Source organism: Balaenoptera ricei, chromosome 1 (genome assembly GCF_028023285.1).
Source record: "Balaenoptera ricei isolate mBalRic1 chromosome 1, mBalRic1.hap2, whole genome shotgun sequence".
Taxonomy (NCBI): Eukaryota; Metazoa; Chordata; class Mammalia; order Artiodactyla; family Balaenopteridae; genus Balaenoptera; species Balaenoptera ricei.
This window is the reverse complement of record NC_082639.1, coordinates 117,128,426-117,140,765: the sequence shown is the minus strand read 5'-3', so window position 1 is coordinate 117,140,765 and position 12,340 is coordinate 117,128,426. Positions and strand designations below refer to the sequence as shown.

Here is a 12,340-nt window from a genome sequence, read left to right as displayed (position 1 = left end):
AGCTAAGCCTGTGCACAACTACTGAAGCCTGCGTGCCTAGAGCCCGTGCTCCCCAACAAGAGAAGCCACCACAATGAGAAGCCCACGCACTGCAATGAAGAGTAGCCCCCACTCGCCGCAACTAGAGAAAGCCCACGCGCAGCAATGAAGACCCAACGCAGCCAAAAATTAAATAAAATAAATAAATTAAAAAAAAAAAAAGTTTGCCAACCCCTAGTTTCAAGCATCATATCTAGAATATAGTAGGTTCTTAATAAATACTTATGGAAGAAAGGGGAGGGTAGGTAAGGATTTCCTCATAAAGAAGAGCATTGGATACAGAGGAACACGGAATGGTCCATACAACAAGATATTGAATATTTAAAATTTTTTACTAATTTGATGACTTGGGAAGATAATGATGGCTTAGTGACATTTGAGAGCTGTTGATTTAGACTTAGTTTAGAGGGAAAAAAATCTGATTATCAGCTGCTATATTTGCTGAAGAGTAGTAATTGGTAGTACAGCAGTCTCCTATTTGTCTTCTTTTTTTATTGGTTCATTTAAAAAACATTTCCTGGATAGTCTATTTATGCAAGATATTAATGGATTATGGAGAATACAAACATACATTGATTTGTTCGTTTATTCATCCAGCATTTACTGAGCATTTGTTGTGTGCTAGGTACACACTTGACTAGACATAGTTTCTGCCTTCAAGGAGGATTCGGGAGAAGCAGATATATATAGGGATTAAAAATATTAAGTAACTTACCCAGTATTGCTCATCTAGTAAGTAGCATAGTATCTGAACTCAGTTCAGATGCCTTAAATATGGTGGAAACCATTTCACTATGCTGTTCTTTCTCACAGAGGAAATATTAAAGACAAATGGGAAGTATTTCAGGTAGAGGGAACAATATGTGTAGAATTAGGATAACAAGATGTGACATGGTATGTTCAAGGAAGCATAGTTTTTTTGTTTTCTGTATAATGTATAGGATCTTTGAGAAGTGGTAGGCAGCCATACTAAGTAGTTTGGACTTTATTTAGTAGAAAGTACAAAATCACTGAAGAGATTTAAGCAGGGAATTTACATTAAATTTTTCATTTTAGACATAATTCTGGTGACAGTATGAGCAAGGAAATCAGAAGATTCCTATAAATAATGTAGGCAAAAAATGCCTAAGGGTGGAGAAAGCAGATATAGTCAAGAAATATACCCAGGAAGTCAAATTGACAGGAAAGAAACTAGATACATAGGAGAGAAAGGACCTGATTTCTGGTTTGGCCACCTGAATTTAGGATGGTGCCATTAACAAAGATTTGGGGGAAAGGGTAGGTCTAGAATGATCTTAGCTTAAAAAGGAGAATGATTTTACTTTTGGACATTCTGTTACAACATTCATTTGGCATGTGGATATAAATCTAGAGCTCACTCAGAACAAGTGTGGGCTGGAGACACAGATTTAAGAGACATATCCACATATAGGTGGTAAAGTGTTGGTAATGGAATTTGATTACCAAAAGAAAGTATAGAGCAGAATTCTTCCTCCCTTTTGAGTCTCTGGCCTCTTTGAGAATATAAGGAGAACCATGATCCCTTCTCCCAGGAAAAATACACATAAGCACAGTTTCTGGGCATTCACATATACTTGAACTCTAGGTTTTAAAATTTCCTTATGTAGAATCAGAGGAGAACTTAAGACCAGACCTTTGAGGAACATCAGCATTTAAGGGGTAGACAAAGACAAGCCCATGAACAACATTAAGGAGTGGTTGGACATCAAGGAAAGAAAGTGTTTCAGGGAAGGAGTAATGAACAATGTCAAGACAAGAGAGAAAGGCCTAAAAAAGTATCTTTTTGGTATTGGCAGTTAGGTTACTGATGACTTTAGCCAGAGAAGTTTCAGTAGTGAGTTGAAGGCCAAAGCTAGATTAGAATGGAACGAGAAATGAATAGGAGGTGAGGGAGTGAAAATGTTGAATGCAGATTGCTCTTTTCAGTAATTTTACTACAGGGGGGAAGGATAGAAAAAGCCAGAGTAGGAAAGGTCAGTGGAAGGATTTTTAGAAAATGGGCAGACAATGGTGAGGAAGAGGACTAATCAGTGAGAAATGGACTAATCAATCAAACCAAGGTCCTTGGAAGGATGAGATTAAGAGCAGCTGTGGAGGAATGAGACTCTGAGATTGGAGGAGACTGATGCGTGAAGACAGGGACTAGATCTGTCTTGTTCCTCACTATATTTCTAGCACCTGGCATAATACTTGGCATCTAATCCATGTGTCATAAATAGTTGCACAAATGATTAAAGTTTGGATTGGTAAGATGAGGAAGGTGAAGGTAGTTTGATGCTTGATGAGAATGAAGGAAGGAGAGAGGGAGTCTTGAGATATAGTTGTTGGTTTGTAATAGTTGTGGGAAGAACTAGCCAAATAAAATTTCAAAAAAGGATTGAAGACCCACTGACTTACATAAAGCATGGTCTCTGCCCATGAGTAATAAACCGTACTGGGGAGGCAACATACATGCAAAAGGCTCTATAATAATGTTATTTCAGTGCAGATAAACAGTAAATGATACAAAAGCTGAGAGAAGAGATAAGCCACTTCAAAATAATATAATTTAGAATTACTACTTGAAATGAGAAGTACCTGGATAAGAGTTTTGGTTTGGAAGAGGGGTGGGAGAAGAAGATTTTTGAGGAAGAACCTGAGCCAGAAGCTTAATTGGGGAATGTCCTTTATCTGTCCTGACATCCAGCTGACTGGTGTTCCTGCCACTGCATCGAATTGCAACTCTTCAGGGGATGTTTGTAAATTTTGACATTTTCATTGCTTCTTCCACTGTAGGATTTATGACCAGAGGAAAATTGATGAGAATGAAAACAATGGAGTACTCAAGAAATTCTGCCCTCATCACCTGGTAAGATTCATGAAGGGCCAGTGGCTCCAGGCTTCCCTGACTCAACCCCAAGCCTGCCCCCAAACTTGTTGGTATGGTGGGAAGAGCTTGGACTTTGGAGTCAGACACCTGGATTTGAATCCTGGCTCTGCCACTTACCAGTTTTGTGGTCTTGGGCAGTCACCTTACCTCTGTTAGCCTCAGTTTTCTTATTGACAAAATAGAGATACAGATAACTGCCTTGTACCACGATGGTAAGGCCTAATGAGATAATGTATATATGAAATGGCTAGCACACAGAAGACAACCAGTAGAAAGACCTCTCCCCACAAGGTGGTCAAGTTTCATCAGTTGTACTCCTGTCTCTGTCTCTCTGTCTATCTTTCTCTCTCTCCCTTTCCCTCTCTTTTTCTCTATCTCTGTCTCTATATCTATCTATCTCTGGGAGAAGATATAGGGGAGTTGGAAGGAAAACCTGTTTCCTGAAGGTGGTATAACAAATGGGGGGGTGGGGCATCAGTCAGTATCTGCTCCTTATTGCAGGTGAACAGTGAGTCCAAAGCAAACATCACCTGTCTTGTGTACAGCCACGACGGCACAGGTACGTGAGCAGGGCCCAGCTCCTAGGCTGGCATGCCCCCTCTGTCTAGGGAGCTGCTGAGCCAGTGAGGCATGTGCCCTCCAGTGCTCACCACTGTGCTATAGCTCCGAGTGGAGCAGCTGGGGAGTAGTTGCTGATGGTGAGCACACAGCGGGAGGATGCAGCAGATGACCCTTGGAGATGCCAGGCACTTGCAGAATGCTGCAGATGATATTTGGCAGGGCTTGTCCTAAAGCCCAGACTATTTGGTTGAGCAGGTTCTTATGCCTTTGACTCATTCCTGAATAAATGGGTATGATCTTCCTGAGCATTCTGCTACCCCTGGGTTGGCAGCGTGTTCCTAGTCTACCCTAGACACCTGAATTGCCTGCTGTTCCAACTGAGTAAGATGGGTGCTATACCTGGGTATTAGGAGGGGGCACTACTGGCAAGAAGCCCCACCCCAACCCCCAACTCCTGGTCCTAGCTTTTTTCAGCCTTTGCCTTCACTGCTGTGTGCTTGTTCTTGGCAGAGCTCCTGGCCAGTTACAATGATGAAGACATTTACCTCTTCAACTCCTCTCACAGTGATGGGGCCCAGTATATTAAGAGATATAAGGGCCACAGAAATAACGCCACAGGTGAGGCTGTCTTTCTAGGTTTCTGTACCCCAAGTCTGTTGGTTTGAAGAACCACAGTATCTCATGCAGGTTGTGCAAATAAGAACTACCTAGGGCTTCCCTGGTGGCGCAGTGGTTGAGAATCCGCCTGCCAATGCAGGGGACACGGGTTCGAGCCCTGGTCTGGGAAGATCCCAGATGCCGCGGAGCGGCTGGACCCGTGAGCCACAATTGCTGAGCCTGCGCGTCTGGAGCCTGTGCTCCGCAACAAGAGAGGCCGCGATAGCGAGAGGCCCGCGCACCGCGATGAAGAGTGGCCCCCGCTTGCCACAACTGGAGAAAGCCCTCGCACAGAAACGAAGACCCAACACAGCCATAAATAAAATAAATTAAAAAAAAAAAAAAAAGAACTACCTAAAGGAGTAGGCCACCTGTCACCAAGTGACAACAAGCCTAATTGGGCTGGAGTTTTCATAGGCCCTCCTGTGCTAGAGGAGAGAGGGCTCAGGAGCATCTCTCACCACTACAGTGATGTTACTTGGTCTGGATGTAAGGAGACTAGACTGACTATATTTTTCTTATGATTTCAGGTAGCTTCAGGATTAAAAGACTTATTAGGGAGTTTGGGAAAGCCCTCCTTAGTTAGTGGCACTGAATTGCCTAAAATAAGGGGGTGAGCTTGTACTTACAGGGAAGAGGAGGAAATTCTTTTGAATGAGGCAGAAGAGGAGAAATGGTGATAGCACTTCACCCAAATTTGCTGTGACGATTGGCCTTTTTTGTTCTGTCTGTGCTTCCCAAACTTCGCTGTACAATGAAGTCACCTGACAATCTTTTAAAGATACTGAAGCCTGGCTTCCATACCCATCCATTCTGACTTAATTGGTATGGGGTGCACGTTGATTAGGATTTTTAAAAAGCTCCCTTTGATTCTAATATACAGAAAAGTTGGAATTACTGCTCTTTGTTGTTATTAGTGCTCCTATCAGATGTCTGTCATAATGTTGACTGGGGAGAGCAGTTAGTTTTCCTTTTTCTCTTGAGCTGGTGAGAGGAGAGGGAAAAACCTGTACTTGGATCTTAGTCCTTGGGCATACAGAAGAAAGTGTTCCAGTCTCATGATTGGTATGGAACTGGACGTAGCCACTGGGACTCCTGGCTTCTCTTACTAATTTCAGAGGGTGGAGCCCTGTTGTTCAGAGTCTTGGCAACAAGCACAGTTCAGGTGCTTCTTATAGGCAATTGTGGCATATACCTCCATCAGTCTTAGGTCACCTAATGACCTAGGAAGCATTGACAAGGTACCAGTGAAGCACACATACCAAGGATAATCCTAAGGCATAGGACAGTGCTGCCTAGGAGTGGACAGAGCTGGGGCCATTCAGGTTGGGACAGGTGAGGCGTTAGTGAGGCCTATGGTTGCTCCGTAGGGTGCAAACTAATGAGACTGAGGCTGTTGCTAAGGACTGCAAACTCCTCAGCTCTATGGACCTCTTTAGGAGAATATAAATAGTCTCTGGAACTGGTGTGATTCTTATTCTGTCTATTATACATGCATAATCCCTTGATTTGTTTTGTGAAAGTGAAAGAAATTCTTTGGCTCTTAGCTGATTTAGATTTGTGAATAACTATATTTCCTGTGAGGTAAATATATGTCGGCCTGATGCCAACTCTCATGTGGTTTATTCCTTCATTTGTCATTTCAGTGAAAGGCGTCAATTTCTATGGCCCCAAGAGTGAGTTTGTGGTGAGCGGTAGTGACTGCGGGCACATCTTCCTCTGGGAGAAATCATCCTGCCAGATCATTCAGTTCATGGAGGGGGACAAGGGAGGCGTGGTGAGTATGGTGTGCTGGGCTGGCTGGCTTCCTACTCTCTCCAGTCATTAAGGTAGGCTTTAACAGGGCCACTGAATTCTCACTCTGACAATGTAATACCATATCTTAGAGCTCTAAACAGCTAAATAAAAAGACAGTATAGTCTGGGGGTGCTGAGGTTTTAATGGAGTATTTTCTTCCCTTTCCTGTCTTCTGCCCCTCTACAGCACGGTTTATTAAGAGGAGAAAGGGATTTTAGGGAAGAACCTCTGGCCTGAGTGAGGTATCTTTAGGCATGGACCTTTTCCAAAACAAAAGCATTAGTGTTCAGGGCACACCATCCTACACGCTGTAGTAGGTAGCTAAGTAGTGATCTTGAATAGATCCTGGCTTAGCGGATACAAGCTAGAAGGAGCATTTTTTCTGACAGTTGGGAAAATCAGAATATGGTCTGTATATTGATACAAACACACATAATATGTATGCATATATAGGGAGAGAGAAATATGCTCCCGCCCCCATGACCATTTTTGTTGTTTGACTGCTCTACAACCCATGATCATATCATAGTCTGCCTGTCCTTTGAGTTCTACAGACAGCCTCCATAGAGATAGGGCAAAAAGGAAGCCTGAGGATCGTGAGTTGGGGAGTGAAAGGTGGTCAGCTCTTAGGATGCATCTAGCTAACCATAAATTTTTTGGTTTTTTTTTTTTGAGACCTAGAGTCAAGAAGGATTCAGTAGCTTTCTATTACAAGGTTTTCAGACTGCAGAAGATAAGAAAGAGGCAGTTTGGGCAACTACATTTTACTGACTACCCAAGATAGTCTTGTTAAGAGCTTCTAAGGGATGGCTCAGATGCTTATTCTTTCTTCCTTTTCATTCCTCCTAAGCTGTGGGGAGCTACAAAGAACCCAGCCATCTCTTGATGAGGTTTATCCAGAGTGGTGTTAGAGTTTAGAATGGTTCATTGCAGTTGGGATCCCATTTCTTCTTGTGTGTCTCTTATCCTGGTGTGAGGCTATTTCAGACTTTCTTCTGGTTTCCTCTAAATTTTGGGGACCTGGGACCAGTATAGACCCAAGGCTTCTATGGCTTGAATATAAGTGGAGAAGAGTCTATAACTTGAAGGTGTGTCTCACTGTTGCCTGCTTCATTTCCTACTTTTCCATAGGTCTTCTTCTATCATCTGTAGTGAACAAACCCAAAACACTGGAGTTTTAATGAGAATTCTGCAGTAGGCATGTAGTCATAAGAAAGCCAAAAGGGGCCAGTGAATCTTTTATTGATCATAAACTATTGTCTTGCATTGCATTCTAGAGAGATGCAGGGCTGAATGCCCTCCCTCAGGCCAGCACTTGTCTGTTGTCCAGAATCACTCTACAGGCCAATCTCCTTTCAGCTTAGCCAGTGTCAGGGTTTGATAATTAATCCAGGTGCTCAGGTTGGGAGGGCATTTGCGTAGGATGGGTGGGCCCCACGCCTGAGTTTTAGTGGTCATAAGAGTGAGGTACTAGAACAAGAGGTATAAAGACTGCACCCTGCAGTGAGATTCCTGGCTTCTTCCTGCCTCTGTGTAAGCTGCATGATCTCTGTGGTCCTCACTTGGCTCCTGATTTTTTGTGCTAACCTCCCAGCAGTGGGGTCACCAGCGCCAGCCTGAATGCAGACTATATCATTAAGTAGACTATTAGAACCAGAAGGGATCTTTGAAATTCTCATCCAACTTGCCCAGTTCTCTCGATTCTGTTTTTGGCTCAAACTCTAGTCCTTTCATTGTTTCCATTCGGGGACAAGGGTGGGGGGTGATGTCAAAGGACAATCCTTAGTCTCCCAAAAGCACTTTGCTCCTTTATCCCATCCCCTGCATCCCTCAGCCCAGTCGTCTAAGGTCAGAGCTCTTTTCTCTGCTCAGGCATTATTGACAGGATAAGTCCTGGCATGCAGACAGGTCGGGTGAAGTGACCAGGTATTCTGGCTCAGAAGCTCTCTGTTGGCTTCTCCTGCAAGCTCCAACTCAGGTACTATGTGTAACTTACTCTCTTGCCATTGGCTTTGTCCTTAGTCTTAAGTTCCAAGGAATTTCTCCCCTGTGCCTTTTTGTTTTGCTGACTTGTCAAGCACAGCTAGGTCAGAGTTTAGAAGGGTAGCAAGGGCTTATCTGGAGATGGATGAACGAGTTCAAGTTTGTATGTGTTAGGTTGTCACATATCTTTTGATAATATTTTCTGGCAATGGAGTTTTTCTCTCTAGTGCCACCTCTGCTCCAGATGCTGGAACCTCTTCCACACTGCCTAAAAGAGCCCAAATACAAACTTTGAAATGAGCTGATATGTGGAGTAAAAGAAGAAAGAAGGGAAATGTGGTTTCTGCTTTACTCTTAGACTCAGACTTAGCTTCAGTGTTTTCTGAGAATTTATTTGTAAAATGGAAGACAAAGAAGATTGGAAGTCAGTATGTCAGTTTTATTTTCCATGCTGACCCTGCCTTCCCATCAGCTGCTCTCTGCATGTGCAGGCGAGGCAGAGAAGGTTGGTCCAGAGAGAACTAAGAGGCTGTTTGCCAGGGGTTGTTTTCTTGGACTGTACTGCAGCTGCAAGACGGGGTGGGGTGGGGTGAGGTGAGGAGTGGCTAGGACCACACCTTCTTCCTTCTGGATGCTTTTGCCATCTATTCCTCATCTGACTAAAAGCCCAAAAATGCTTTAGCAGCTAGATCTGGGACCAGCTCTTCCGGTGGGGGTGGTAGCTGCCCTGCTCTGCCAGGAAGGCTGATGTTTCCAAGTCAGACAGCAGGGGGCATGGGTGCCTTTGGAAAGAAGGAGGCTGCCTAAGCCAGAAGGCCTTTGCCTCGGCTGCTGCAGTTCATTCCTCCTGCTCAGTGAATATATCCAGAGGGTGGCTGAGCTTGAGGCTGTGGGTGCCCCAGGAAGCTGCCTCACTGCACCGTGCTGTCCTATAGCTGAGCCTGTTGTGCTTTCATGGCAGGCAGCAGAATGCTGTCTCCTGGGGTGTGCAGGGTTCTCAAGCAGATATGTGTCTCCACTACCCCAGTACTCTTCAGGCTCAGCCTCTTCCCAGCCTATGCCTTCTTCCAGTTCTAGTAAACTGTGGAATGTAATTGTTCTCTGAGTCTTCTCTGGGGGCTCAGCAGCAGCTGCTGCTTTCTTCATTTTTAAAAATGTATTTGCCACTTGGTGAAAGCCACTGAGATGTTTTTTTCCAGACTGGGGCAAGTTGGAGCTTTGGAAGCTGGAGAGAATGAGGTCATCTGAACCTCACTGCCTTTTTGTGAAGCCAGCAGTATGCTTGGCCAGTCACCCGCCCACCCCTAGAGCTATGTCTGAGGATGAGGCCACCCCTACCTAAACCTAGGAAGTGAGAGATAGGCCTGGTCTTATACCCAGTCTGTGTCCAGTGTTTCTTTCACCCCGAGGGCCCTTTGGCCTAGGCTTATGATGGGTGGGCCTGTCTTCCCAGCAGCTGCCTTAACTTTTATCAAGGACAGTTGTTTGGTTCAAGGTGAGTAGTGGTTTTTAAACCGTATTGCCACATACCCCTGAGCCTATGTTTTCCTTTACTCCTGACCAGGTAAACTGTCTTGAGCCCCACCCTCACCTGCCTGTGCTGGCAACCAGTGGCCTAGACCATGATGTCAAGATCTGGGCACCCACAGCTGAAACTTCCACAGAACTTACAGGGTTAAAGGATGTAAGTAGCTGACTATAGATTTCTTCTTTCTGCTTATCCACATACTGTTAGAGGAGTTTTCATTGTCATAGGAAGGAATAACTTGCTGTACAGTTCTTTAAAGGCACTGCTCTAACCTCCCCCACATTCCTGTCATTGCCTCTCTAGGAACAGTCCCAGTCCAGGGGTCCAGGGTGCAGCTTTGAAGTGCATCTAGTTTATGGTAGAGGGGACATCTTTAGGAAGAATCATCCATCTTCTCAGTGGATGAACCTGGGGCATCCTTTCTTAATGGAATCTAGCTATACTCCAGCTCAGTAGTTTCTAAGGGAAGATTTTCCTGGGCTAGAACACCAGCCTTTTCTGATCAGGTCCAGGGTTCCTATTCATTACCCACTTCCCCAACCCTTTTTGGTTCCAGGTGATTAAGAAGAACAAGCGGGAACGGGATGAAGATAGCTTACACCACACCGACCTATTTGATAGCCACATGCTCTGGTTCCTCATGCATCACCTGAGACAAAGACGCCATCACCGGGTAAGCTGGAGTGGGAAGTGAGCTCCCAAGGGCATTGACCCTCTCAAGAGGGTAAAATGTTCCAGTGCATACTTCTCACTGCTTTAGGAGGAATCAGGTGGAGTTAGTTGGGTTTCCTATCCATTATTCCCCATCCCCATCAGAGTTTTGATGTAGCCTTGGAAGAGCCACTAGCAGAAATAGGTGGTGTCTGCTTTGTGTTCTCCATCACCATGCATGCTCAGGGCTGTCTTCACAAAGGCAAAGGCATGAGGGTGGGGAAGGAGTTGAGAAGAAATAAGTCATCTCAGGTGTCTTCTGTTTTTTCTCTTGTGCCAGAAGAGGCCTAGGGCAGGGGTTAGCAAACTGTGGCAGTTTGGGCAAGTGCCTGCTTTTTGTAAATAAAGTTTTATTAGACTACAGCCACACCCATTCATTTATGTGTTGTCTGGCTGCTTTTATGCTACAACAGCAGGGTTGAATAGTTGTGACAGAGATACGGCCCATGAGTCTAAAATATTTACTATCTGGCTCTTTAAGAAAAATTCTGCTGACCCCTGGCCTAGAGCATGTAAATTATAGCTGAGACCTAACAGGCTTGTCCTTGTTCCAGGGAAATTACTAATAAGCCTTTCCATCCTACAGCGCTGGCGAGAACCTGGGGTTGGGGCCACAGACGCAGACTCGGATGAGTCTCCCAGCTCCTCAGATACATCGGACGAGGAGGAGGGCCCTGACCGGGTGCAGTGCATGCCATCCTGAGGCCTCGTACCCAGGAGGGGCAGGCTGGGGCTGCCAACCCGATCCTGCCTGGGCAGCCCTTTCCTGTCCCAGGCTCTTAACATTCAGCAGAAACGCACTTTGGACTTTTTTGCTTTAGATTTAAAAAAAAAAAAAAAAAGAAAGAAAAAAAAGAAAAAAAAAGACATCCCAGGAGGACAAGCCAGAGGGGAGCAAACCTACAGAGTATCTAGAAGTGGGAATTGAGCCCTGGAATGGGGTTCCATGGAGAGGTGCATAGGACTTGGCAGAAATGGCCTCTCCCCAAAGCCTTTTTTTGGGGGGAGGGGGGAGCCTATTTTGTTAACTGGTTTGGGGTAGGGAATGGGGTTTCCTTTTCTTTGATCTCCCTTGTTTCTTGGGTGGGGGGTGGGGGGATAACTGGCTGTTCAGTACCAAGGGGCCAGACTGGGGGTGGTAGAAATGCCACTCTCTCTTTGGTTTAGGTTTTTGACTTTATTTCCTTTATTTTTTAAAATTCTATGACAGTTGCATTGTTTTTTCTTCCCCCTGAGCAACCCCATCCCAGGATCCTGTTTTTCTGGGGAGTCCTTAGAGCCCCTAACCATCCCACACTCTTCACTTTCTTTTCCACCCCATTCATTCTCTGTACTTATCACAGTGTTTTGCACTTGATTATGTATCCTTCACTCTCTTCTCTTCATCCCATCACCCCCTCAGTAGGTCTGGTGAGGGAGGTTGGGGGGAGGTGGGAGGAGGGACAGAAGTGGAAGAATAGGAAGGTCATTACCTCTTCTGTTACTTAAAAAAAAAAAAAGTTGTTTGGTGGCAGCAATCTCCCTGTCCCTATCACTGTTAGAGGCCTAATTTTATATCTATAAATATATTAAAAAGCAAGTCAAAATTGGATGTATCATGTTAAAATTATTGTTGAAGTTTAAATACCTATATATTCTCTATGACTGCAATAAAGGGACTTACAGGAGAGAGTGAGTGAGAGTAATGATGTGGAGGTATCACCTGGGGTCGGCCTACCCTCTATGCATGGCCACTGGAGATTAGGGCTTAACCCTTACGTTTTAGGAGGCTCAAGAATGGAAGGATCCTGAATTCTGCCTTTTCCTGCTTTCCTACCATGGTTTCAGGGTTGGGAAGCCCCTTTCATCTCTTTGCTCCAGATATCCTACCTCTGCTTAAGTCTTGTGGGGGTTCCCAGGATGGCTCTGCTAACCAGAGACTGGCTCATCTTCAAAACTTGACTGAACTGTGACTTCAGGAAGGGTTCTGCCACTGCAGACCGTCTCTCCTAATACTGTGTGTGACAGAAGACACACTCACTCTTACCTTTAGCTGCTTGATTCTTTAAACTATACAACTCCACACCAGCTCCCTTCCTAATGGAAGAGTATAGCGAAAGACCTCCTGGGTTTGACTTTATACCTTGTCTACCTTTTCCTATCTTGGGATTGAAGGGACGAGTCATTAATCTAAG

At 44.8% G+C, this 12,340-nt stretch overlaps 1 protein-coding gene across 7 annotated transcripts in view; it reads left to right on the top strand.

Annotated features, from left to right (window-relative positions):
- The window catches only part of DCAF8 (DDB1 and CUL4 associated factor 8), a 43,033-nt gene extending 31,782 nt beyond the window's left edge, over window positions 1–11,251 (top strand). For all 7 annotated transcript variants that reach the window (XM_059934636.1, XM_059934606.1, XM_059934621.1 and 4 more), the window contains 7 exons: window positions 2,836–2,908; window positions 3,431–3,488; window positions 4,001–4,108; window positions 5,794–5,924; window positions 9,492–9,611; window positions 10,012–10,128; window positions 10,753–11,251. In XM_059934636.1, coding sequence (XP_059790619.1) covers window positions 2,836–2,908; window positions 3,431–3,488; window positions 4,001–4,108; window positions 5,794–5,924; window positions 9,492–9,611; window positions 10,012–10,128; window positions 10,753–10,869 — 724 coding nt within the window. In that variant the 3' untranslated portion in view covers window positions 10,870–11,251. The remainder of the gene's footprint in view (window positions 1–2,835; window positions 2,909–3,430; window positions 3,489–4,000; window positions 4,109–5,793; window positions 5,925–9,491; window positions 9,612–10,011; window positions 10,129–10,752) is intronic.
- The last annotated feature ends 1,089 nt before the right edge of the window (window positions 11,252–12,340 follow it).